At 35.6% G+C, this 23,326-nt stretch overlaps 1 protein-coding gene across 2 annotated transcripts; it reads right to left on the bottom strand.

Moving 5' to 3' along the window:
• Nucleotides 1-3,872: 3,872 nt before the first annotated feature.
• On the bottom strand, nt 3,873-21,721 carry LOC111505819 (peritrophin-44). 2 transcript variants are annotated; one of them, XM_074174426.1, is made up of 9 exons: nt 21,437-21,721; nt 16,514-16,690; nt 13,959-14,099; nt 11,161-11,349; nt 10,407-10,555; nt 8,362-8,458; nt 8,169-8,305; nt 5,681-5,777; nt 3,873-4,685 (listed from the first exon to the last, which is right to left on the bottom strand). In XM_074174426.1, the coding sequence occupies exons 1-9, from the start codon at nt 21,549-21,551 to the stop codon at nt 4,510-4,512; spliced, it is 1,278 nt and encodes a 425-aa protein (XP_074030527.1). In that variant the 5' UTR covers nt 21,552-21,721; the 3' UTR covers nt 3,873-4,509. The 2 variants fall into 2 exon arrangements, with proteins under 2 accessions (XP_074030527.1, XP_074030526.1); XM_074174425.1 differs by having other exon boundaries at nt 11,161-11,352; nt 21,437-21,716.
• Between the last annotated feature and the right edge of the window lie 1,605 nt (nt 21,722-23,326).

Genomic DNA, 23,326 nt, shown 5'->3' with positions numbered 1-23,326 from the left:
AAATAGTAATATCAAGAGACGCATAAATATAAATTTTAAAATGTATGAATATAGAATATTGATATCTAAAGATGTAAAAATATAAATGTTGAACTGTAAAATATGTGTATGAATGTGAAATATGTTAAATTGAAGAAATATGAATGTGAAATTATATCTTGACCTTATAAGTACATAGTTCATAATATAAAAAGAATGCCTGAATTTCTGTAAAGTATGCATTCAATATTGCTTGAACCCTTCTTCATGACTAATTGAACGGTTTTGGAAATAGAATAGTTTCTATAATTATATCCAATGGATTTAGAGCTCTTTATACTCAACTTACTGTTCGAGGTTATTCAGTATATTCTTCTTGCAATGATTTGGTTCACTCTTTCTACAGGTACTGTTTGAAGCTACTTTTTGATAGTGTTTTTGAATATTTGTTAGTTGCAGGTATGTCTTAACTCAATGGGTTATTCAACATAGACAATTGGACTCAGATAAGATAAAAACTTTTGGTGTTTGGTTGTTCCCACTTTGGGTATTTTTGTTGTTTAGTTGTTCCCATTTTGGGTATTTTTGTTGTTTTTTGTTTGAATGGTAGCCATAAATTGTTTATTTTTGTGATGGTAGATAATTAGATTCATGAAATATACCTAAGTGTCTACAAGTAAAGGTTTGTGACTCTTCAAATAGTTTCTGTGACGCATATGTGTATGTTTCCTAGGCTACCTATCCAGAATCGAACCCTTATTCCCAGTTACCCGTTAAACCATGAAAGACATAAAATCTACCATCGACATTTGACAAGGCAGACATTTGAATTACTTTAATACTCTAGAATCAACACAGTTATACAAATAAACGTGGTTACGATCTAAGGAATCATAACTGATTTAATGAGCCAGTCGCAATTTCACCTTAATTATGATACACATCAAAATAAACTGAGAGAGAAGATTTTTCACATAGAGTTAGTGGGCATATTTAAAGACTGTCTATAAATGAAACAATCTAAAGAAACAATTCATTCAGGCCAGTCTCAACTCCCTACACTGTACGTTAATGGACTGACACATATCCGAAAACAATTACTCTCCTGGCTAATACCACGAAGGACATTGGATTATATCCGACAGATGTCAGTGCAGAATTCTTCACTGAAGTTATTCCTGCATATGCTGTTGGCGATACAACTGCCGCAATCGATTTTCAATTATTGGAACACACTTGCAGACCGGTTTCGGCTGTTTAGCCACTCGTCAATGCAGAGTTGTGTCTATCATCAACATAAATTCGATGGTTTCCGATAATTCTAAAATCGAATTCTTTCAGAGTATCATTCCTCGAACTAAGCTGAAGCGGACAACAAACAACATGTTTGTCATTGCCCCATCTGCCTGTGAACCAGGTAACCAACCGCATATCCGAAATTTGCCCAGTTGCTCTTATAAGGAAAACACTTTTCATATATAGTAAGTTGGCATACTTAAACTACAGTGTAGGGAGATAAAACTGTCCTGCGTTCATAGTTCCTTTGGATGGTTTCATTTATAGCCAGCCTTAAGTGTCTGAGTCCTGCCTCACCCACCATATTCCCCAGACCTCTCGCAAACCGAATAATATCTTTTCAAGCACTTCGATAACTTTCTCACCCGTAGAACCTTCGACAGTCAGTATCACACAAAACCGGCCTTCGTCAACTTCATCGAATCCCGAGCACACAATTTTCCTGCCGACGGAATTAATATTTATATATATTTTAGTGCCCTAGGCGTACTGCATTCAAATTATTTACTCTCAACGAATTGAATAAATGAATTTATACGACAAAAATACAATATTTATTAAATTGATGGGTGTAGCCGTTATTACGTGGTAGGAAATCATAATGAAGAAAAGAGAAATGAAATTTTCTATGTTTTTGACCACTTTTATTTGTAACCAACGTTATTGCAGTTTATTGTAAAATAAACAAGTTTATTGTCACAACAAACAAAATAACAAGTCTACTATGACAAATGTTGAAGTATGTTCAGTAGTAACCAAGACATTCTTCAACAAATAGGTATTTATTTGAATGTGATTGAAAAAAACATTGTTTTTTTGAAGGCGGTATAAATAGATATTCCTTTAAATTACACTGTCAACAGACACATCGCACCCATCAATAAGACCGACTTTTTTTATTGGGGTTATTCGTGATATTCTTCAGTTTACTTCGAGAGCGCGTTGAATAAACAGCTATACAACATGGAAGCTAGTTGTTCGAGAATCGTGAAGCGTCCGAAATTGTCACCATTGAATATAAATGAGAAAACAATTGTTATGAATGTATATAATTCTTCAAGAATACAATATCCGCCCGAAATGAAAAGTAAGGAGGAAGGAAGGAAGGAAAACAACAACTTTTTCGAGCCGAAAGTATCCACTGGTAGAAAGTGTTTGGTTATCGATGAAGAAGTGAAGAATTCTATCAGGAGAACACTACACTCTTTTTACACAAAAAACAAATACCTACATTGAATGAAGTTTTGTCAGTTATTCGTGAAGAGAGTTTTTTTCCTTATATAAGAAGAACTCGATTATGGAAGATATTACATGAGCTGAATTTCACTTTTGGAAAGCAAGACAGAAAGAGCATGTTAATAGAAAAATCAGAGATTGTAAAATGGACAAGAAACTATTCAGGAGAAATAAAAAAAGCCAGAGCACTAGGTAAATCTATTTTTTATTTGGATGACACATGTGTCAATGAGGGTCATACTGTCTCGAAGGTTTGGCAGGATCAGAACATCAAAAGTGGAAGACAAGCCTTTATGGAAGGTTGGTCCACTGGTTTGAAAATTCCAGCTGGAAAAGGTCGTCGTCTTATCATCACTCACATAGGCAGCAGTGAAGGATTCGTGAAAGATGGATTGATGGTGTTTGAATCGAAGAAAAATGGGGATTGTCATCAAGAAATGGATGCCACAGTATTCGGTGAATGGTTTAAAAACATACTTGTAAAACTTCGGCAGGGATCCGTAATAGTAATGGTTTACGCAAGTTAGCACAGTAGATGAGTCGAGAAGCAGATATTACTGAGTGGTTACAAATGAAAGCTATTCCTTTTTAATCGACCATATTGAAAGCGGAGCTCCTCAACTTGGCTAAACGTCATAAGTCGAAATTCGTCAGGTATGTCACCGATGAGATGGCGAAGACTAAAGGAATGTCGGTTCTTTGGTTGCCGCCTTATCACTGTGAATTGAATCCAATTTAGTTAGTTTGGGCTCAAGTTGAAGGATTCATCCTGAGGAATAATAAGACCTTCAAGCTGTGTGAAGTGAAGAAATACCAATACAGTGCTCTGGAAACAGTCGACCAAAAAGCTTGGAAAAAATGTATCCACAAAACAATCAGAATCGAAGCATAGATGCGGGATCTGGATGATCACATAGATTCATTATGAGAAAAAATTATTCCAGTTGTCATCAATCCTAATGAAACTGATTCATCCAGTGAAGAATCACCAAACGAATCCCAGTAGATTTTTGTCAGATTAAAATTATCGTAATGTCTTATTTGAAGTATGTATTGAAGTAAGTATGTCATCATAGGATAATTCAAGCAAATTTGGGAAACTTCTTGAAAACACCTTCAAGTATATTGGCGAAATAAAAAGTCGGTTGACAGAACTATTCCTTTTTCCGATGCAAATAAAATGGTTTCAACATTCAAGTGCATCATTCCGAATGTGGTTTGCAAACCAAAGATGTTTAGGTATAAATAGTGATGAAGTCTTTTGCTTAGAGCCAAGCATGGTCTCAAATCTAGTAAAAATGCATGGCAATCAAAAAAGATTATTTTCCTGTGACAAACAAATAAATAAAAGTGAATAAAAAAACTTGAAAACAGTTTATTCAATCGTAAACAATGGAAAGTCAATTAGGTAACTAGTAATATTTATCAAGAAACCTACAAAACACTTGAAATATAATATAAATCACTGCCACCAAACCCAGTAAGTGTTTTGGTTTCAACCTAACCTAACCTAACCTAACTTCACTTCACTTCATCTTGAGTTTTCTGTCGAGATCTTGACTTTTTCAGTTGAGATTTCAACTTGAGCAACAAGATCTCGAAAAACTAGGGAATAAACCTAAGATAAGGAAAAACTAGGATGGAAGTGTTACCCGTTCACGACCTCTAGTGTAAAATTAACTGAACTTCGTACTTTGCAATAATTATTACAGTCATTTCCAGCTGGCTGTCCTCTTCCAGAAAGTTTGTTCTAGCAGTCACTTTTGCCTTTTGTGTGCTCCTAATATAAAATTTAGAAATATACTTGGTGACATGCGAAAAACTTTGGCAACGCAGACATTCTTGCATTGCAAATTTGTCATTTGAAAGTCAGGATTTTTGAACGCAGATCCCATCGAAAATTTTCCCTCCATCCAGATTCGAATATGTGAAAATTTATTGTTACTGTTACTCCATCCCTGCTAGTGAGTAATGAGAATTGTAGATCTCTCCACCTTTTCAGCAGTTAGCTAAGTGTGGTGAAACGCATTTATCTGACAAAGAATCATACGCAAATCCTGCCGGACATTGAATAATCTCGGCTACTCCGTTTCGACATAAACATGCAGCTGTGCATTGTGGATTTAGGCGTACTATAGTCCCAGGTGTACAGTCATTGATTTTTTTCATATATTCTGCAAAAATCAGTAAAACAATTATGTTTATGGTATATTTTTCTCAATCAATCAAATATAAATCTATTAGACCAGGGCAGAATCCTTCGGAAGCACAGAAGGGCCACATATTTCTTGGAAATAACGACTTTAGAATTTCGAGAATAAACTCGAATTTTTTTTCCGAAATTTCGAAATTAAAGTCGAAATTTTAATAATTTCCAAGAAAAAAATAATGAAATTACGTGGCACTTCTCCTCTCCGAAGAATCCTGTTATAAACACAGGAAAATTGAATGAATAGCAGCATAAAAATATTTTATTACAGAAAAAAAAGTTAATGTCAATCCAAAGTACGGAGGGTGAAATAGAGTGGATCTATTCAAATGTTGAATGCATTATTTCATTCCACTTTGTGAAGTATTTAAATAATTTTTTAAAGAAAAAGGTTGAAATGGTAAGTTAAAAATGCGTTGTTTTAGAATTCTTGTATGAAAACTACTTGTTTTTCGTCAGGAGGAACATTCCCTTCTGTAGATATTTTATCACCTATATAACCTAAAGAGTTCTACTTTCGGTGGAAATTGTGAAAACAATTTTCCATCCAAAAAAGTTCAATTTCACCTCACCTAACTTGGATCTTGTTTCAAGAACATGAGTATTTCGATTTGAAAAAATCATAGCATGATAGACACATGATAAGCTGGGTTTCAACCGGAAAATGAAATTGAAAAACCAGTTTTCAAAATTTTTTCGTGAAATTCGGGGCTATGTATAGAAAATGGTTGGTAATAAAGTTGTAGATCTCTATATTTTCTCATAGGAGATTTACTATCGGTGGAAATCATGATAAACCATTTTCACCGCTAAAATTCACCCCTTTCATCCCTCTTACTTTGTTTTGACTTCAATTCATTTTTCCTGTAATAAGCGCACAATTTTTTTCTACAGTATTATTTTTATGCTACTACTAATTCTTTTCTCCCAAAAAACTTTTGCATCAGCCTATTTTGTTACCTTCTGGCAGTTGCTGAACGAAATTACTTCTCAGTTGAAAAATCTTAGGAGGCTGTTCACAGTTCACCCTGTTGAAGTAGTCGCAAACACCTATGTCCTGAAAATTTTAGATTTTACTATCTTTCATTCCATGTGAATATATCAAATTTCATATTCACTCGTCTTATGGACTCTAGTCTTATCATGCTCTTATAGTATTGCTCAACCACAACGCCTCAGATAAAACATGAAAATTCACCATAAAATTTTCAAATCTAATGGTATCACTACTAATAAATAATACAGTCTTTACGGTTTTTGATTCTGTGGTCTGTGGCGTTTGTTACGCCCTTTTGGTCCGCTTTTCCTTCTACATTAAAAAAGGTGCCAAGAAGCTCAAGAGGGCTCTTATGCTGTTAGTGGTGTGATTTTCATTGCTCCCCTTAATCCAGAGCGAGCGAGTCTTTGCACCCTCCCACCTATCGTCCTGGCCACCAAATCAAAGATGTTATCATGTGGCAAACCACTTTTGTGTATATCAAATACATCTTGTCTAGTTTCAGCTCTAAAATTCTTCCGTACTTCCACCCTCTTTTTATCCTAGTTCCAAGTCAGACTATGATCTAGTATATCACTCCCAGATATTCAGTTTACCTTCTTCATCTCAAACTTTGAGAAATCATGTTCAAATTGTTATATTTTTTAGAATCTACGATGACCAAGTAGACTAAGCAGTCTACTAAGGTTCGACATCGAGACTGGTCTGGAAATACCATGAAGAACTGAGGAAACTGGTACACAGGAATAGATTCACTATACACTGGGTGTCAGAGGACACTCATGTATTGCGTGCAAGAGCTGATGAGTGTACCAGACACGTATCATCAACTCCTGAACCAACTGTGAGGGTACCAAAATCTCTGATACGGAACCAGATTGGTAAATGGGTCTATGGAAAACATAAAGAGTACTGAAAACACACCCAGAAACAAACACGTGAAAAATCTTCATATAGAGACCGTCCTAAAAGAGAACAGACGAACTGCTTAAACGAAGCTGTTGCGCTTGATATTTCTGAGGCCTTTGACCGATGCTATGGCTTGTTGGGTCATTTTTGTGTAGGGCTCTCCAGCTTCCTGAAAGACCGTTCTCTGCAAGTGGCCGTCGATGGATATCTCTAGAATACTTTCATCATCAACACTGACGTTCCTCAGGGATCTATATTGTCTTCAATGTTTTTTTATTGTATATCAATAACTTATTGGCAAAAACCTAGAATCCAATATATTGCTTTGCTGACGACAGCACATTTGTTTCGTCATCCCATTTGGATTCCAATACTGCGGATGCACATCTTCACCGGCAGCAGAAGGTTGCATATCTTATGGATCTGGAGGTGATTTTAAATGGAAGTGGAAGTAACTAGGCTTAATTCAATGTCAGTAAAACCCAGGCATCGGTTTTCTCCAAAAAAAAAAATACTTTGAACCGGATATTGTGATGTCAAAACCTGACACCGATATGTTTTGGCACAATTATATCGCTGGAATTGCAAAGGCTGCTTCTCAATAATTCGAAACTCTGTTCCAAACCAAAAAACTGTACACACCTCAGCAACTTTTGATGCTTTATGGAGCTCAGATCAAATCTTCTTTGGAGTATTGTAGCTAGCTACGCCCCTAAGCATACCGCTTTGAAGCTGCTGATTTCCATCCAGAAAAGAGCCATCCGCCTCAGGGCTGACGAACATCACTTGAAACCTTGATAGTCTGGAACATCGAAGAAAGGTTGGAGATTTGTAACTCTTTTATGGATACTTTCGCGGGTGATTTGGCACATTTGATTCCACCAAGAACGGTACATACCAGAAATACGGGACGGACTGTGACTATTCATCGTTTTGAGGTTCAACTCAGTACACCTCGAACTTCACTGTTTGAGAACTCTTCCATTTGGAGAACAAAATAGGGCTGTACATGTGAAGCTTGAAGGCAAGTCAACAGCTCGTCAGAGACAGCTGCACTTAATGCACTGGATGACAGGAGGCAAAACATTTATGGACAACCCAAATTATGTCCAGAAGAATATTTGTGATGAACATTCAGCAAGTGACCTGAACAAAGTAGTAGAGGGCACAGGATTATTGGAATACGAGTCATGAAAAAAATGGGAGAGAAACGCAATATGCTCATGAGACTGCAGTGCTTTCAGAAGAAGTGTTTTCAGAAGGAGCAAACAAATCTACCAAGATCAGTATTTTATAAACAATAAGATCAAGAAAACGACTAACTTCGCTACATTATACCATAACATGAGAAAAAGACCCCTACATGATGACAACAGCCCTTTGTCAGTTTTCCCCATAATGGTCAAATGTGAGCTAAAAATGAAGGGGCGGTAGAATTTCTCAGATTTCTTGTAACAATAAGACCTAAACAACAACAAGGCAAACAATAAAACACCGCCAACATACTTGAACATATAAGTTATAAGGTGGCTAAAAACTTACGTCATTGAAATAGAAACCAGGTGGGCAATCATGTTTGGAAATGATTTTATATGCTACGCAAGTATAGTAAGTGCTACAATTGTTCTTATCCCTGAACGTTCCAAATTCTACAGCGCAATCAGAATCGATGCGGTCATCTGAAAATAATAGTAAATTATCATGAGATCTAATTAATCGATTGGAATTCACAGACCTTTAACGTCCGAACCCAAATTGTTGGTTTGCCTTTGGAAGATTAGCGGTTCCTTTGAACAATCCACCCTATTTTCATAGTCGCAAACTCCAATATTCTGAAATGAACAAAAAATATATTCAAAGAATCTAAATTTTCTACATGTAGACATCTATACTTTCTAAGTCTTGCAATGTATCATAGAAGATGTGAAACAAAATTGTTGACTGTGGATAATTTGCACAATACCAGATTCAAACAAAAAACCTCATGAATTCCTAAATTAAACGCATCTCGAAGTTAAAAATTTCATACTTGTAACCTATTGTCTATGCAGAAGTTCCATTTGAAATAAAATCTATCACAACTAATAACAGATTTGAAAAATAACTGAAATAATGGCTAACTAATATAACAATGAAATATTGGAAAGAAAAAATGAAGTTGTGATACAGATAGAAAAAGCACATGTTCTCACAAGTGAGAAAGTTAATAAAAACGAGTATAAATGAAAATAATTTCACAATTCATAATCTACAACTGCTTTATACGCATATTTGTACTTTTAGTCATATGTTTTAATTCACATTTGTCATTATTATTCACCATGTTCATCATATTTTGTACCGTTGCAATCTTTTTGAACAAGGACTTACCTTATAGAATAGACAGCAACTCTACAAATGTGCAGTCATCAAAGACCACATTGAGAATAGAACATTGAATGAAATATAAAACATATGACTTTGAAGTACTCTTTGTATATGGTGTATGTTTGGTGTATATGGTGTATAGTTTAGATTGTAACATTGTTTGGGCACTGGTTCATGATATTTTTATTCATTTTTACATTTCAACAAATATCACGTACAGAACGTCTTAACTTAGTTTATTGTTTTACTTTTTTTTCTCATACACAAGCGCTATGAGCTTCAGTGGCTTGTTATGGTTATTTCTGCATTTCTTCTTGTTTATATGTATGATATGTACTCTATTTTATGAAATAAACATTATTATTATTGATATTAATATTATTTTTCACCGTAGTATGCGCTGGTCAGGCCCTATCCCACGAAGCCCCGATATATTCAGCACGCCAGCATTATCAACCAGCGACCAATCCCCACACCGTGGGCTAAGTTATCATTGGATTTGAGAATCATGTGCCCTGAGCAAGCGCAGTGAGCCAAGAATGACAGCCTTCTGCATCTATCGGGTTGAGATTTCTGCGTTAGTGCGGCAAGCCGGTAAGATTTTAACATTCGTGAGTAGAGATGGCATAATTCCACCAAGGACTCCAATAATCAGAACAAGCATCTCGACAGAGTGGTCTGGATAGAGTCTGCGGAGTTCGAAGAGAGTATATAGAATAAGAGAATAACATCTATACCCATCATGTGACTGCGGTAGACTAAGGTGTTGAAGACACCATCCTGGCATGCCATGGTGAACCCCTCTCAGTTTCCTACTTCAGCCTACTCGACCCGAGGAAAGCGAAAGTCAGGCGCTTTGATAAGACAAGGTTTTCAATGTTATTGAAGAAGACCCCATGCATTGGCTTATCCTTGTATTGCCGCAGAAGTGAGGTGATCTCTGCGGCTTTTATATGAGCTGACGGGTTCCAACTCGGTGACAAAGTTGTGGTCACCTCGTTAAGTGTCGAAAACTAAACCGAGTTCATCAGCTGCTCGGGCTGCTGCCCTAAAGAGAAATGCTCCAATTCCTGATCTCTCATGGTCACGGGCCATGTACAGAAGGGGATCCGAAATCCAGATGACCCTACAGGCTGTATCCAGTACCATTCTGTCATATATACACTCCATTAATAATTAATAGTATCATTATTATTTTAGAAAATTAAACTTTCTATCTCACATATCTGACAGTTTTTCAATGAAAATAAAGAGTATTTAACAATAAAGCATATTGAAAATAGAAAAATTAAAAAGGTTTGATATTACACTGAATAAAATGGTTCTCAAACAAAATAACAAATCAGTCAGTTGACAAAGAAATTATTGTTTTTAACTCACGAAAACAGAATTTGCAATAATATATGAACTCACATCATTAAATTTGAACCCCTCATGGCAACCATATCTCGAAACAACCTTATTTCCAGCACAAGTAAAGTAGGAACTGCAATTTGTTTTATCTCTGAATGTTCCATACTCCAGAGGACATTCCGAGGGGGAGGCATTTTCAGACAAGGCGACTGCAAAGTAACAATTTTCACTGATATGAACATTACTCATTATTTGATTGATTGCTAGAGAATTGATGAACACAGTTCCAGATGCTTTCATCACTATGTAGGAAGTTTTTTGCTAACATGCTAATATTTAAGATGATTATTTTTGGGTCCATGTTGGTAAAACATTTCCATTTCGGAAAACATTCCTTTTCCGTTTTGGAAACCTGTATTCACTATAAAAATCTTGCCTCAAATTGTGATGGCTCTAATTTATTTTGATACAAGTCAAAAAAAAACAGTATAAAATGCAATCTTGGAATAAAGTCACCAGGAACAGTTTTTCAATTCTCATTCTAGAAACAAATCGATTGTGGATTGAATCAATAAGCATCATTAATTAGAATGAAAAGTGTAGAGTTTACCGAATAGAAGGATGTTGAATAATTTTAATAAATCGAAAACTTCTTCCAATAATAACTATATTAAATAAGAACAATAACTAAATACTCATTCAGGTTCAGACCTCGATTTATTGAAATAAAATAAATGAAAACTAGTAAAAAATAGAAAAACACTAAAAAGTCCATGAAAATTCTGTTGAGTATTTTTATTCCTTACTGTCTTACCTTCAGATTTAACTCTATCTCCACAATTAACATTAGCTGGGTAATCGCAATATCCTTTTGGGGAAAATAACAACCCTTCTGGACATTCTTGCTCTACCACTGTATCGTCCCAGCAATTCAAATATTTATTACAATAAGTGCTTGGAAACTGTCCTCTTGCTTTGAGACATTTTTTCTTTAAAGACTGGTCTGCTGAAAAGTTACAGTAGTTGAATCATGATTTGTTGTTGTTTTAGGAATGTGTTAAGAATCACACGTTAAAAGGCAAGACCTCGTTAGTCATTAGCTCGCACAAGTTTCCCAACTTCTGAGAGAGGCGACAGCTGATTAACGGAAATACTGCTTCCAAAACCAACAACAACTTAGGCATGCACATTAAAATCAACAAAGATAAAAGTTCAGTTTCAGAAATATCAGGAGTGTATAAGTTATCGTGTGGGTCATGTCCGATGTTTTATATAGGTCAAACTGGAAGAACGTTCAAAGCCCGCATAAAGGAACACTAATATAGTTTTCAGAATGGAAAAATGAATTCCACATATGCCAGTCATTTAATCTCAGAGGGACATGAGTTCAACCATGAATACAAACCCCTCCATTTCCAGAAGAAAAGTTTGAAACTTAACCCGTTGGAGAGTATGGAAATAAACAAATTCAAAAACTCTCAACATCTCATGAACGATCAAACTGAATTGAATAATTCGCCATTATTGAATCTGTTCATTCGCAGGTGAAAATAGTAAGGTATATTTACAGGTATACTTTCGAAAAATGTATCGATATTGTTATTGAGTTCATACCTGACCTTCACAGGTAGATTTATTATTTAGGTAGACGAATAGGTACTAGGTTATAGTATAAAATGGTGTAATTTAGAAGTAATTCTTGGTTTATGCTTGAAGAAGCTATTGTATAGCGAAACACGTGTCGCGGTTTTTGTAAAACCCTTATAGTGAAAATCATACAATGAACTATATTGATTAGTTTTTTTAATATGGATTTTCATCAAGTATCGACCAGTTCTATTCAATTTATATAATTGGCAGTGGTTGAGTTATGGTTTTAGAAAAACTTCGACTGGGATTTATAAAAAAAGCGGAAATGGTATGTGCTGGAAGACAGATAAGCTTTCTTCTCATAAGAACTGAATTGATCGATGCCACCTAGTGGTTAATGCATTGCTTGACAATTTCCATTGATTTCTCTAAAAGTACTTTTTTTTGCACAAAATTTGTGTCTATTAAAAAATAGTTTGAAGAACGCGATTCAATATCTGAACACATTTGAAAGATAATAAAACATGCTAGGAGAAAAAGCTGCGAAATGAAATACTTGAGAGGAAGAATGTTAACGAAATGCTTTGAAGGACTCAAACAAAGAGTTGAATTATACTTCATACGGATTTGAAATTGTATTTGCCATTTTCCACACGAATCTAACGAAATCTGTGTCTATTCTTGTCAATTGACTTCTTTAGGATGATATTAAGAAAATGTATCAAAATGTTGCCTTGGTAAAGAAGTTGGAACGAAATTATAAAGACACGCCAACATGCCGGATTCTCCGGCAACCCATAATACACTATAGAAGTAACTTATAATGATCCTTACAAATGAATTGAATTGTGAAATTGTTTTTTTCCGATGAAGCAAATACCATAGTGTTTGTTGCGTCCATGAAAATATGGTATTACTAACAGACTTATAAGCCTAGAGTGTAAGTCTTAGACAAGAGAAGAGAAGTGTAAGTGAATTTAATTTTTATCACTATTCATAGTTCCCATTCCACACTTAGCTATTTACAGAATTTCTGAACCATCGAAAAGTCTAGTGTCATGTATTGAGTATACAATTGTCTGTTTTTCTGAATTGAATATGCACTATGTATTCTGCTAGCTGCGAGCTATTAAAATCCGTTTCAAAGACACTCGTTGAGAAAAGTGTGGAAGTTCTGATAGTTGGGACCAGTGCTTTGGATCTAGGTATGATTTTGTTTCGGATAAGATTTTGGATGCGGAATTTTGTTCCTGAAGTGTATATATCAATCCTATTATTTGATACCTATTTTGAGTGTGTTCGAACAATTTTGGAATCCACCATGTTCTGTTGTGGCAGTCATCCTGGATTTACACATAACAAAAAATAAGTGATTTGAAAGGGTTATATTTTTAGGAGTAATTAATTTTTGGGAAAGAAAGTTTTTGGCTTTCTACTACTCCATCTGATACAAAAAAATGGATGAGAGAGTCTTCCAAAGAAAGAAAGGAAGTAATCAATTTGAAAATAAGTAACATATCCATGATGTGGATAGGAAGTAATCAATTTGAAAATAAGTAACATATCCATGATGTGTTACTTATTTTCAAATTGATTACTTCCTTCCTTTCTTTGGAAGATTCTCTCATCCATTTTTTTGTATCAGATGGAGTAGTAGAAAGCCAAAAACTTTCTTTCCCAAAAAAAATAAGTGTTTGGGAACAAGCGTTTTGAATTTCTACTCTCTGTCTCCAAACAAAAATTGTGGGAAACTTTCTAGAGACGAGAAAAGAAGTTTACCCCAGAAACAGAGATGTGTAGATCCTTCACAGAAGAAATTGGAAGAACAATTGCATTACACGATTTTTCCTAAACAAGTTCATCGGAAAACAATGCACTACTTTTTTATATGTAGGTACATGGAATAAATACTTAGTAATAAGAAAATCTGCCTTCTGAAGGGTTCTATTTTTATTTCATTTTGTCAATTGTTTTTTTATTTGCTAACACCAAATTCGAAAATGTACTTGACTGATATATTACCTGGCGATTGTATAATGGTTGCAGAAGAGGATGACGTGGGAGTAGCCCACATGGTGGTACTGGATGGCCCAACTGACGAAGATAAAGGTGGAGACGTCGATGACGGGACCGTATCGCTAAATATGGAAGTCGTTGCCGTTCCTACAATATTAAAACGAAATTACAGAACATTATGACTCAAATATAATTATCCTACGACTTTGAAATGAATGCTCGAAATGAAAAATACATTTTTTCTTGCAGTTTCGAAAACCGATATGTTCAAATGCATATACTTTTGTTATCCATACAAAAATGCACAGTGCATTCCAGTTGAAACGAGCCACTCTGAATGAGTCATTCATAATTGATATTGAGACTGAAAAATCATGTGAAACGTCAACTTTAATTTTCAGGGAGACACAGTTCTGTATCCAGTTCTGTGACATTTTTGACATAACAACAACGATCAACGTCGAAAAAAATCAATTTTTTTTTAAATTTTGAACTAGAATTTGAAATTCAATAGAAAAAGCACTCCATCAAATATTCACCATCAACTTGCATATAACGGTATAAACAAGCTTCTGTTTCCTCCTTTACATTTAAAAAAATTGCAGGTGTTCATAGCCTACAGCGATAATTATCTACAGTAGATGGCCTGCGAATTCAATCATCCCAATATAAGACAATTCAGTGGGGTCAAATCTGGAGATCTGGGCGGTCCGTCTGTAGAACGTTTTCTTCCACCATGCAAAGGGAAGAAGCTCGATTTTGTTGAAATATTTCCCCATTTCACAATGAAATATCTAAAACTGGATAGCATTGCTAATATTTGGCATAACTTGATATTTCACTAAATTGAAAGATCCTTTACCATTTGGGTTTGTTTCTAAAAAGAGAGATGCGGTTGAATGGCCACTCAAAATTTCTGTCCAAACATTAAGTTTTCGGAGATATTGGGTGTACAACAAAGCTGGGTTTCTGTTGACTGTTTTCTGGAGAGAGGGGAGCTGCATATATAGACTTGTGCACATTGCTGATTTTACAAATCAATTTAATGCAGAGTGCAACAGACTGTCAGGTGTCACTGGAAGCCACAGCATTCTGGAAAGGACCTCTGACTTTATGCCTACAACTGTCAACTACGAACTGCCTTATGGAGTACTGTTCCCGGGTATAGACGACTGGATTCTCCGGGAGAAGGAAATATTAAGAGCCGATAGTTGTTGGTTCACAGATGGATCAAAAATAGCTGCAGGTTCTGTTGCGAGTGTTTTCAGTTGCAGACCCAGGATAGAGATGTCAACTTGCTTTGGAACCGATGCGACTGTATTTCAAGTGGAAATTTACGCTACTGCGGAGAGATTTGAAGAATCCCACCTCATACACATGTCAATAAAAATATTCTCGAACAGTCAAGTGGCGTTGGAAGCTCTTGGCTCCTACCGAGCAACGTCTAAATTGGTAGTAAATTGCCAAAAACAACTCTCCTCGATAGGAACACTTAACATATTGTCTCTGGTCTGGATTCCTGGCCATACTGGCCTGGAAGGCAACGAGGCTGCTGACTCCCTTGCAATGGAGGGTGCTGCAAGCAGCTTCATCGGACCAGAACCTGTCATTGGCATCGCTTTAGGCTTTGCCAAACAAACATTGAACACCTGGATGACAAGAAGATGTATGTATTCGAAGCTTGATACCCAACAGTTGTTGGACTATAGTAGGGATGAACTACGATGTCTAACAGGCCTTCTCACAGGTCACTATCATCTGAATCATCATAAACAGAGACTCGGACTGTCAGAAGATAGTGTATGTCGCCTCTCTGTTCGGTAAATGATGAAACAGCATATCACTTCCTTTGTGCCTACCCCGCTTGGGACTGAATCAGGTTCTCAGAGTTTGGCAGAGCCGTACTCTTACCATCTGACCCGAAAGACCACTCACCATACAAACTAATCTGCTTCGTCAAGAAGCTGAGTTCATTTGGTGTCATTAGGTTTGAGCCACGATTAACCCTTGCGGGTTGCGGTGTAGGGTGAAACCCTACACTTTTGAGGTAATCAACTGTTGACACGTTCCGATAGGATCTCACAAAATTTAACTCCTCTTGAAATCATCTCCGTTCAGTTTTCACTTCGTATGGGTGGAAATGGTGTTTACACGACTCACTACTTAGTTCAAGATTGCGTATTTTCCAGCAAAGCAATGTTGTCTAGAACTGTGAAACCAAACGCACAAGGAGTTTTTCCGTGAAGAAATTTGCTGAAATTTTTGTTGAAAGGTGTGAATATTTTCAATTTCAGTGAAAATATACGTTTATTTTTGTAAGTAACTAATGATCCTATTCAAGATGACATAGACTTTTATCAAAAGCCCAATATTTCTTTTATAATGTTGATAAACATGACTTAAAAATATTCATTACTGAGAAACTTATAGCATTTCAACCTAAGATCGTTGAAATTTCACAAATTTTCACAATATAAAATAACTGAATTCTTCGCGAACTTATGAAAAATAGTTCGAATATGTACGATAGCGATTATAATTTTTGTGGTTTTGTGTCTCACCTTCTATGGGTCGTCCATTGCAGTTTACGTTTTGAGGATGATCACAATACCCTCTGGAACTAAACAAAAGACCGTCTGGACAATTTTGCTCGATCGCTATTCCAGACCAACAATTGACGAATTTATTACATGCTTTACTTGGAAACTGTCCTGTTGGTTTCAGACATCTTGAGTTTTCTGAAATATTCAAAAGTTAATATAACATTTGGCAAATTATTATCTTCTTCCATTTGTCTAATTGGGAAAAAACAACAATTGGAATCAAATTGACAAGTAATGACCTCCACTCTAATTGTCCTATAGATATTCGGCCCATTTTCTACAAACTTCCTTACATTATTGACGTTGTATGCGGTCTGCAATTGACATTGCCTGCTGTGGTGGTATCGAAAACTTCATACCTAGTCATCAGAAAAAATGCAAGGGTATAGAATCAGGTGATATAACTGGTCGCTCCACAAGACCAAGACCAAGTGCCCACCGCACGTTTTTATTTGCTGTTATACATTTCCAATTTACTGCTTCTGAACCGTAGTATTCGGTTGTTTTAAAAGTTTTGTCCCTTTTTATAAGTCTACTTTGAACTGTAAAATCTCAGTAAGTACTTATTCAACACAATCGTAATGAGCGCCATTTCAATCAGTGCACCTTTGTCAACGTAACACAAGTCAAATTATCCAGTCAGCAGTAAAACTGGATGCTCGGGATTCGGCGAGGTCGACGAAGGCCTTTTTCTCCTGGTCCTAATTGACGCAATAAGTCAGTCTCTACCAGGGTCCCCAATTCCTCATCCTGGATTGTAGGTCGACTACTTCGGGACTCATCTTCGAGGCTAAAATCTCTGGAACGAGATGTTGCAAACCAACATCGAACAGTGTTTTCCTTAACACTATCATTGCCAATTGTCTGGTAAATTTTTCGGGTTGTTTTAGAAGAGCTGTGATTCGATTTGAATTCGTAAAGGAAAACTGTCCAAGAATCACTCAACGACATTATACACTAATAAGCTGATGAGAGGCAAAAATTTAAATTTGAGAAAAATGAACACATGACAGAAAGAAACACATGAAATTGAAACGGATAAAAATTTTGAAACAAACTTATATTTGCTGCGAATAAAAAAGAACTCAGACCGTTAAGTACTCATCGCTTTCACAATTTACATACCACATTTAATCTATTGTAACATGATGGTAAAATGTTGTAACATTTTTCAGAAAACAAAAAACTGGTTGAAAACAAATAAGTTAGTATTTGCAAATTATCTAACAGCAAATGAAAAACCAAATGATATATCATTTTTCAATAATTCCTTTCGCATGACACCAAGTTTTTGGGTGTTTACATTGATGAATGTCTGAGCTGGTCACTACATATATAGGAAATCTCTTCGAAGCTTGGAAAAGTGTCCTATGGACTGAGAATAATCAGTAAACATCTAGAAAAGCAAGCAGCTTTATCTTTCTACTTTGTAAATTTTGAATCTCTCATAAGATACGGAATAATTTTTTGGGGATCCAACAAGAATACAAATACAATAGATCAAGAAAATATCAAAAAGATACTTGTAGATTTAGAAGCTTATTGTGTTGAGGATTTTTTAAAACATCAGTTTTAAATGCGCTGATTTCGTTCAAATGACCATTATCGATGATTATTAAGAATTGGGATACAGAATAATATGTAATAAATACTACCCTTCACAACTGATTTTTTTCTATGGTCACTATCCACTATTATTTAATATAATTAAATCAATCATTCCCAAAATATCATTCATTAATACAATAATCATTAAATTCTTATTCACCAAACAGATAGTTTTTGGAAGGAAGTCAGTGAACTTGGTAAACAAATGCAGTGGGATTTTGCCAAAACCGATACGTTAGTTCAATGACTCGTTTATTTATATAAGGTTATTCCATCAGAGATTGTTGACCTATTAAAATGGGCGAAAAAATATTTATACCAGTACAAAAATTTCATCAATATCTTGATCGAAACCGATTGAAATAAAATTGAATGAACATATGTTCATATGAAGTTTTTCAAAGAGAGTGGCTAAAAATAAAGTCCTCAATTTGTTAAGTCGAATTGAAACTTGTGGCGTGAAGTGAATGTATTGAAAATATTTTTTCTCACCAGAATAAAATAATCTCTCTTGAGGCGCGTTTCGCTGACCAAGTTATCATCATCAGAATGATGACTAAGACTAAATCTAACTGACATCCCATAATTTCAATATACATCTGAATAGACCATCATCTCACCTTATGAGGAGCATTAACCTGGTTCCTGGTATACTACATGGGCTGAAAAATCCCGAGGTCCGGCACTTTTCAGCTTATGTTAACTAATTGTGTTATATTATCGTTCCTTATTTTCATTATTATATGTTATGATACCCAATTTTTACTTGTTTTATGCCTGTAATCATCACGAATGAGAGTAAACGACAGGCTCTTTGGACCTTTGTAACTATCGAAGAGAACTGAACTCTGTGGTCAAATGGAACCTGAAGTACCAATCGTTTTGTCTGTTACTGCGGCAGACATAATTAGTGCAACAAGAGAATCAGAACCAATTCACTTTGGAATACCACCTGTTTTTGTTGTTTTCCCAAATCCTCTCAAACATTTCAAGAGGTCCTCTTAACACAAAAGTTTATATATTTTTTTTATATCACAGCAATTCGAAGACAACCCAGAAGGTGAGATAGAAATTAAAAAAATTGCGTCAATGAAGTTTATATACCTTCTTATATATCACAATAACTCGTAGAACATCCGGAAGGTGAGACAGAAAAGAAAAGAGATTGCGTCAATGTTCATAGATCTGATTTCAAATTCTCAACGGCATCTAAAAAACTGTTGTGGTACCGTACGTCCAATCCTAATCGCTGGATTGGACGTACGGTACCACAAAATTAGCCAGCTCGCAGTCCTGATATGAATCATCTAGACTCATATTTATAGGATCATCTGAAGGCTCTTGTTTATAAAACTCCTGTACTAGATGTGCGAATGTCTCGAGGAATCCAATAACTGACAATTGCAATGTCATTTGTTTCATACACTATTCTACAGGATAACCCAATTTACAGAATGGGGAGTGACAGTGGCATTTACAAATATATACTTACATAATATAATTTGTGAATCTATTTAAAAAAATCAAAAACAGAACTGTCAGTTAACAAATCTAAAGAAATGAACTTCAAATGTTCAAGCCTGTCCGAGACAGGACTGGACTGACGCCTATCAGAAAACAACTACTCCACTGGCGTTGGATTATATCCGACAGGCGTCAGTGCAGGAATCTTCACAGAAAACTTCCTGCATATGCAATTGGCAATACAACTGAAAGAGTCGACCTTCAATTTTGGAACAGGCACACTTGCAGACCGGTTTCGGGCTTCTTAGCCACTCGTCAGTGCAAGATAGTGACCATCATCGACCTGAAGTCAATGATATTCCATAACTGACAATCTAATTTCTTTCAGAGTATTTGATTCCTTGTTCGAAGTTGGAGCGAACAAACAAAAATGTCACTCCATCTAGTTGTCGAGGTACTAACCAACTGCATATTCGAAATTTGCCCGATTCCTCTGAATAAGAAAGAAAAACTTTCTTATTAGTCAGTGGGCTATGCTTGAAGACGGGCAGTAAACAAATATAAAGAAATGAACTTTAAGTGTTCAAGCCTATCTCAGATATACCTACACAGTAGGTTAAATGGACTGACACCTATCAGAAAACAACTACTCCACTGGGTAATTCCACGAATGACCGTCTAGGAACCCAAAAATTCAACATATGTAACAGAATTGAGAGCAGGTGATGATATTGTTTATGACCTTGAATAAAAAAAAAAGTGGATAATATTTACGCCTTACCTCGAGACTACAAAAATTGTGGGTTACAAGCAATTCATGATAGGGTATTCCTACGTGCTTTCAAGTTAAAAAGACATATATTTTAGGAAGCGCCTCTGTAGGGCTTCTAGTTGATTTATATGAAACTGATAGTAAGGACTCCACAAGATAGATGCATATTTATTCCAGCATATTCCATAATGAATACTCCAGGTATTTTTGAACGTGTCAGACAATTAATGACAAATCGATTGCAGTCGTGTATTTTATCAGACTTGCTCTTTTACTTTGGGTCGAAATTGTTTATTTACTTTTAATTCTTATTCGGATAGTTTTTAGAAGTGATGTTTTTTCTCAAAAATGAAGCTTGATACGAAGAAAACACAAGGGACGAAAAAGATTTTTTAGTTGCTCGAAAAAAACTACAAATGAAGTCAGTGGCGTTCTTTTTTTCTCAATATTGTTGGTTGTGGTGCCCACTGAGACGCCACTGGGCCTAAAATAATTTCAATCTAGTTAGGGCTACATAAGTGCCTTATTACTTCGACTAACTGTAACAAATTTCAATTAATTCGGTGTAAGCATATTTATCATATTTCATTAATACCGTTTTTTTTTTCAAACTTCAACGTCCTGAATCTCAGAAACGAATGTTCATAGGAACGTTTTTGATTTAAAACAACCTAACGAATAACCCTCTCAAGTTTCGTGCCATAATAATCCAGAAGTTATAGGTACTGAGAAATACTTCAATGATGCTTATTGGGTATGAAGATAAGGTTGGTCCAAATGTTTATGAAATTATCAAGAAATTCGTAAGGTTTGGTCTTAGCTATCTCCTGAAGACGGTAATTAGGCTAACGAAACGTTCGTCGAGAGAGAGAGATTGAGAGAGAGAGAGAGAGTTTTGTTCTGGTATGGGAAAAGTGTCTTTTACAGTAACTTTCCTAAATATTCGCATGTTATTGAAAAACATCATGTATATAATTGGATCAATTATAAAGCGATTAAAATTGAGATCATGGCTCTAAAGTTTGAAATTTTCTTACCTGCTGTTGGCAAGGCATTGCTTCCTGATTGTTCACACACAACTGAAAAAATCAGACAAAGTTCCAACAAAACTGCTCCACATAATTTGCTTACGAATAACCTACTGCCACCCATTTCTAATTTTTGTACGCGTCTGCTGAGCAGATATTTCGCAATATAGGTACCAGTTATTTCAAAGTCACGGCCATCTCTTCTTATAGAGCAACCAAAATCAGCTTCCCCACCGTTTCGAAGATTACCGTTGAAGTTTAGGGAGGCAAGAAAATCTTTTCGTTGATTCGAACAACTTGAAACTCCTTAAAAGGAAAAATGCGTGGATGGTATTTAATAAGTTTGTTGATACGAAGAAACGCGAATTTACCGGTTTACTTTTGCCACATGTTGGCGCCGTTTGAAAGAAATGCCTGCACTAATTATTCAACCTACCAAATATAATAATAATGATTTTAATGGATGGGTGAATCACATCCAAGACAAAAAAAGTTCAGTGAGATAATATTTGTTTGTGGACCTATTGCATGATTGGCTGGGTTCAATCTTTTTCTGGAGAAAATGATTGCTCTAGACGATGATCCAGTAAATATTAAGAAAGAAATTAATTAAACTACTACTAGATCGCAAACCCAAGCTGAATAATTTTCAAAAGGGATCATTTGATACCTCTAGAAAATAAAAGGTAAAACTGTAACTCTGGCGTAGATTAAATCCAAAACAGGCAGTTTTCCCAATCAACAGAATTGCAATACCTACTGCTCTCGACGTGCGTCGTTTCAACAACCAAAATGGCATCTTCAGGGGATGAAGAAAATTGTTTCCTTCATTTCATGAATTTACAAAAATCTCGGAATCAAACTCGTTCAGTTAATAAACCTCTTATTTTTTTCAGCTCAGGTTGCGGTGTTCAAAACACCTTCCAAAGAAGTAAACCTGCGAATAAAATTTCTTTTAGATTTTTTCTACTAACTAAAAGATAATTGGTATTGAAAAATTGATTTATTTTTTGATAAGTATTTATTGCACACTTGTTATGCCCTTCCAGTAATAAGAAATGAGTTGCATCAAGAATTATGTGGGCCCATTAAAAGTTGAGCAAATTCAATTTGATAAGCAGCTGTCCTCAAATATTGTTTCAATTCTCGGGACATCTCACAATTTCTACCTACAAATTACATAATTAAATCATCTACAGGAACAATTCGTCCAGGCCAGTCTCAACTCCTTATACTGTAGGTTAATGAACCGACACCTATCAGGAAACAACTACTCCCCTGGCTAATACCACGATGGGCATTGGATTATAATCTGACAGGTGTCAGTGCAGGATTCTTCACTGAAGTTATTCCTGCAACTGCCGCAATAGATTTTCAATTATTGGAACACACTTGAAGACCGGTTTCGGGCTGTTTGGCCACTCGTCAGTGCAAGATAGTGTCTATCATCAACATGAAGTCGATGATTTCCGATAATTGAAAATGGAATTCTTTCAGAGTATCATTCCTCGAACTAGGCTGAAGCGGACAAACAACAGGTTTGTCATCGCCCCATCTTCCTGTGAACGAGGTAATCTACCGCATATCGGAAATTTGGCCAATTCCTTGCATAAGGAAAAAAACATTTTACACATATTCAGTGGTCATACGTGAAGACTGGCTGGTGTAGGGAGTTGAGACTGGCCTGAACGAATTGTTCCTTTATATATATGATTTGATTAATAGCTAGTAGTATAAGTATGCCCCCAGTTTCAAAGGGTATACAATAAGAAAATCATGTAATTGAAAAGGGGAAACGAAGCTACCCAGCTCATTCAAAGTAGAAATAATTTGTAATAGGGAAGGTGCTTCTAGAATATTTTGGCGAATTTATTGAAAAAAATTAACTTTTTGACAAAA

The sequence above is a fragment of the Leptinotarsa decemlineata genome, unplaced genomic scaffold (genome assembly GCF_025532065.1).
Source record: "Leptinotarsa decemlineata unplaced genomic scaffold, Ldec_3_MD MMD2_tig00000576_RagTag_RagTag, whole genome shotgun sequence".
NCBI lineage: Eukaryota > Metazoa > Arthropoda > Insecta > Coleoptera > Chrysomelidae > Leptinotarsa > Leptinotarsa decemlineata.
Note: the sequence above shows the minus strand (reverse complement) of the source record. Positions and strands in the feature narration are given on the sequence as shown.

Coding starts and splice junctions, on each gene's coding strand:
- LOC111505819 (XM_074174425.1), bottom strand. CDS start 21,551: ATGGGTGGCAGTAGGTTATTCGTAAGCAAATTATGTGGAGCAGTTTTG. Junction 16,691..21,436: donor CAATGCCTTGCCAACAGCAG/GTAAGAAAATTT, acceptor TGAATATTTCAG/AAAACTCAAGATGTCTGAAA. Junction 11,353..13,958: donor AACCATTATACAATCGCCAG/GTAATATATCAG, acceptor GTAACTTTTCAG/CAGACCAGTCTTTAAAGAAA.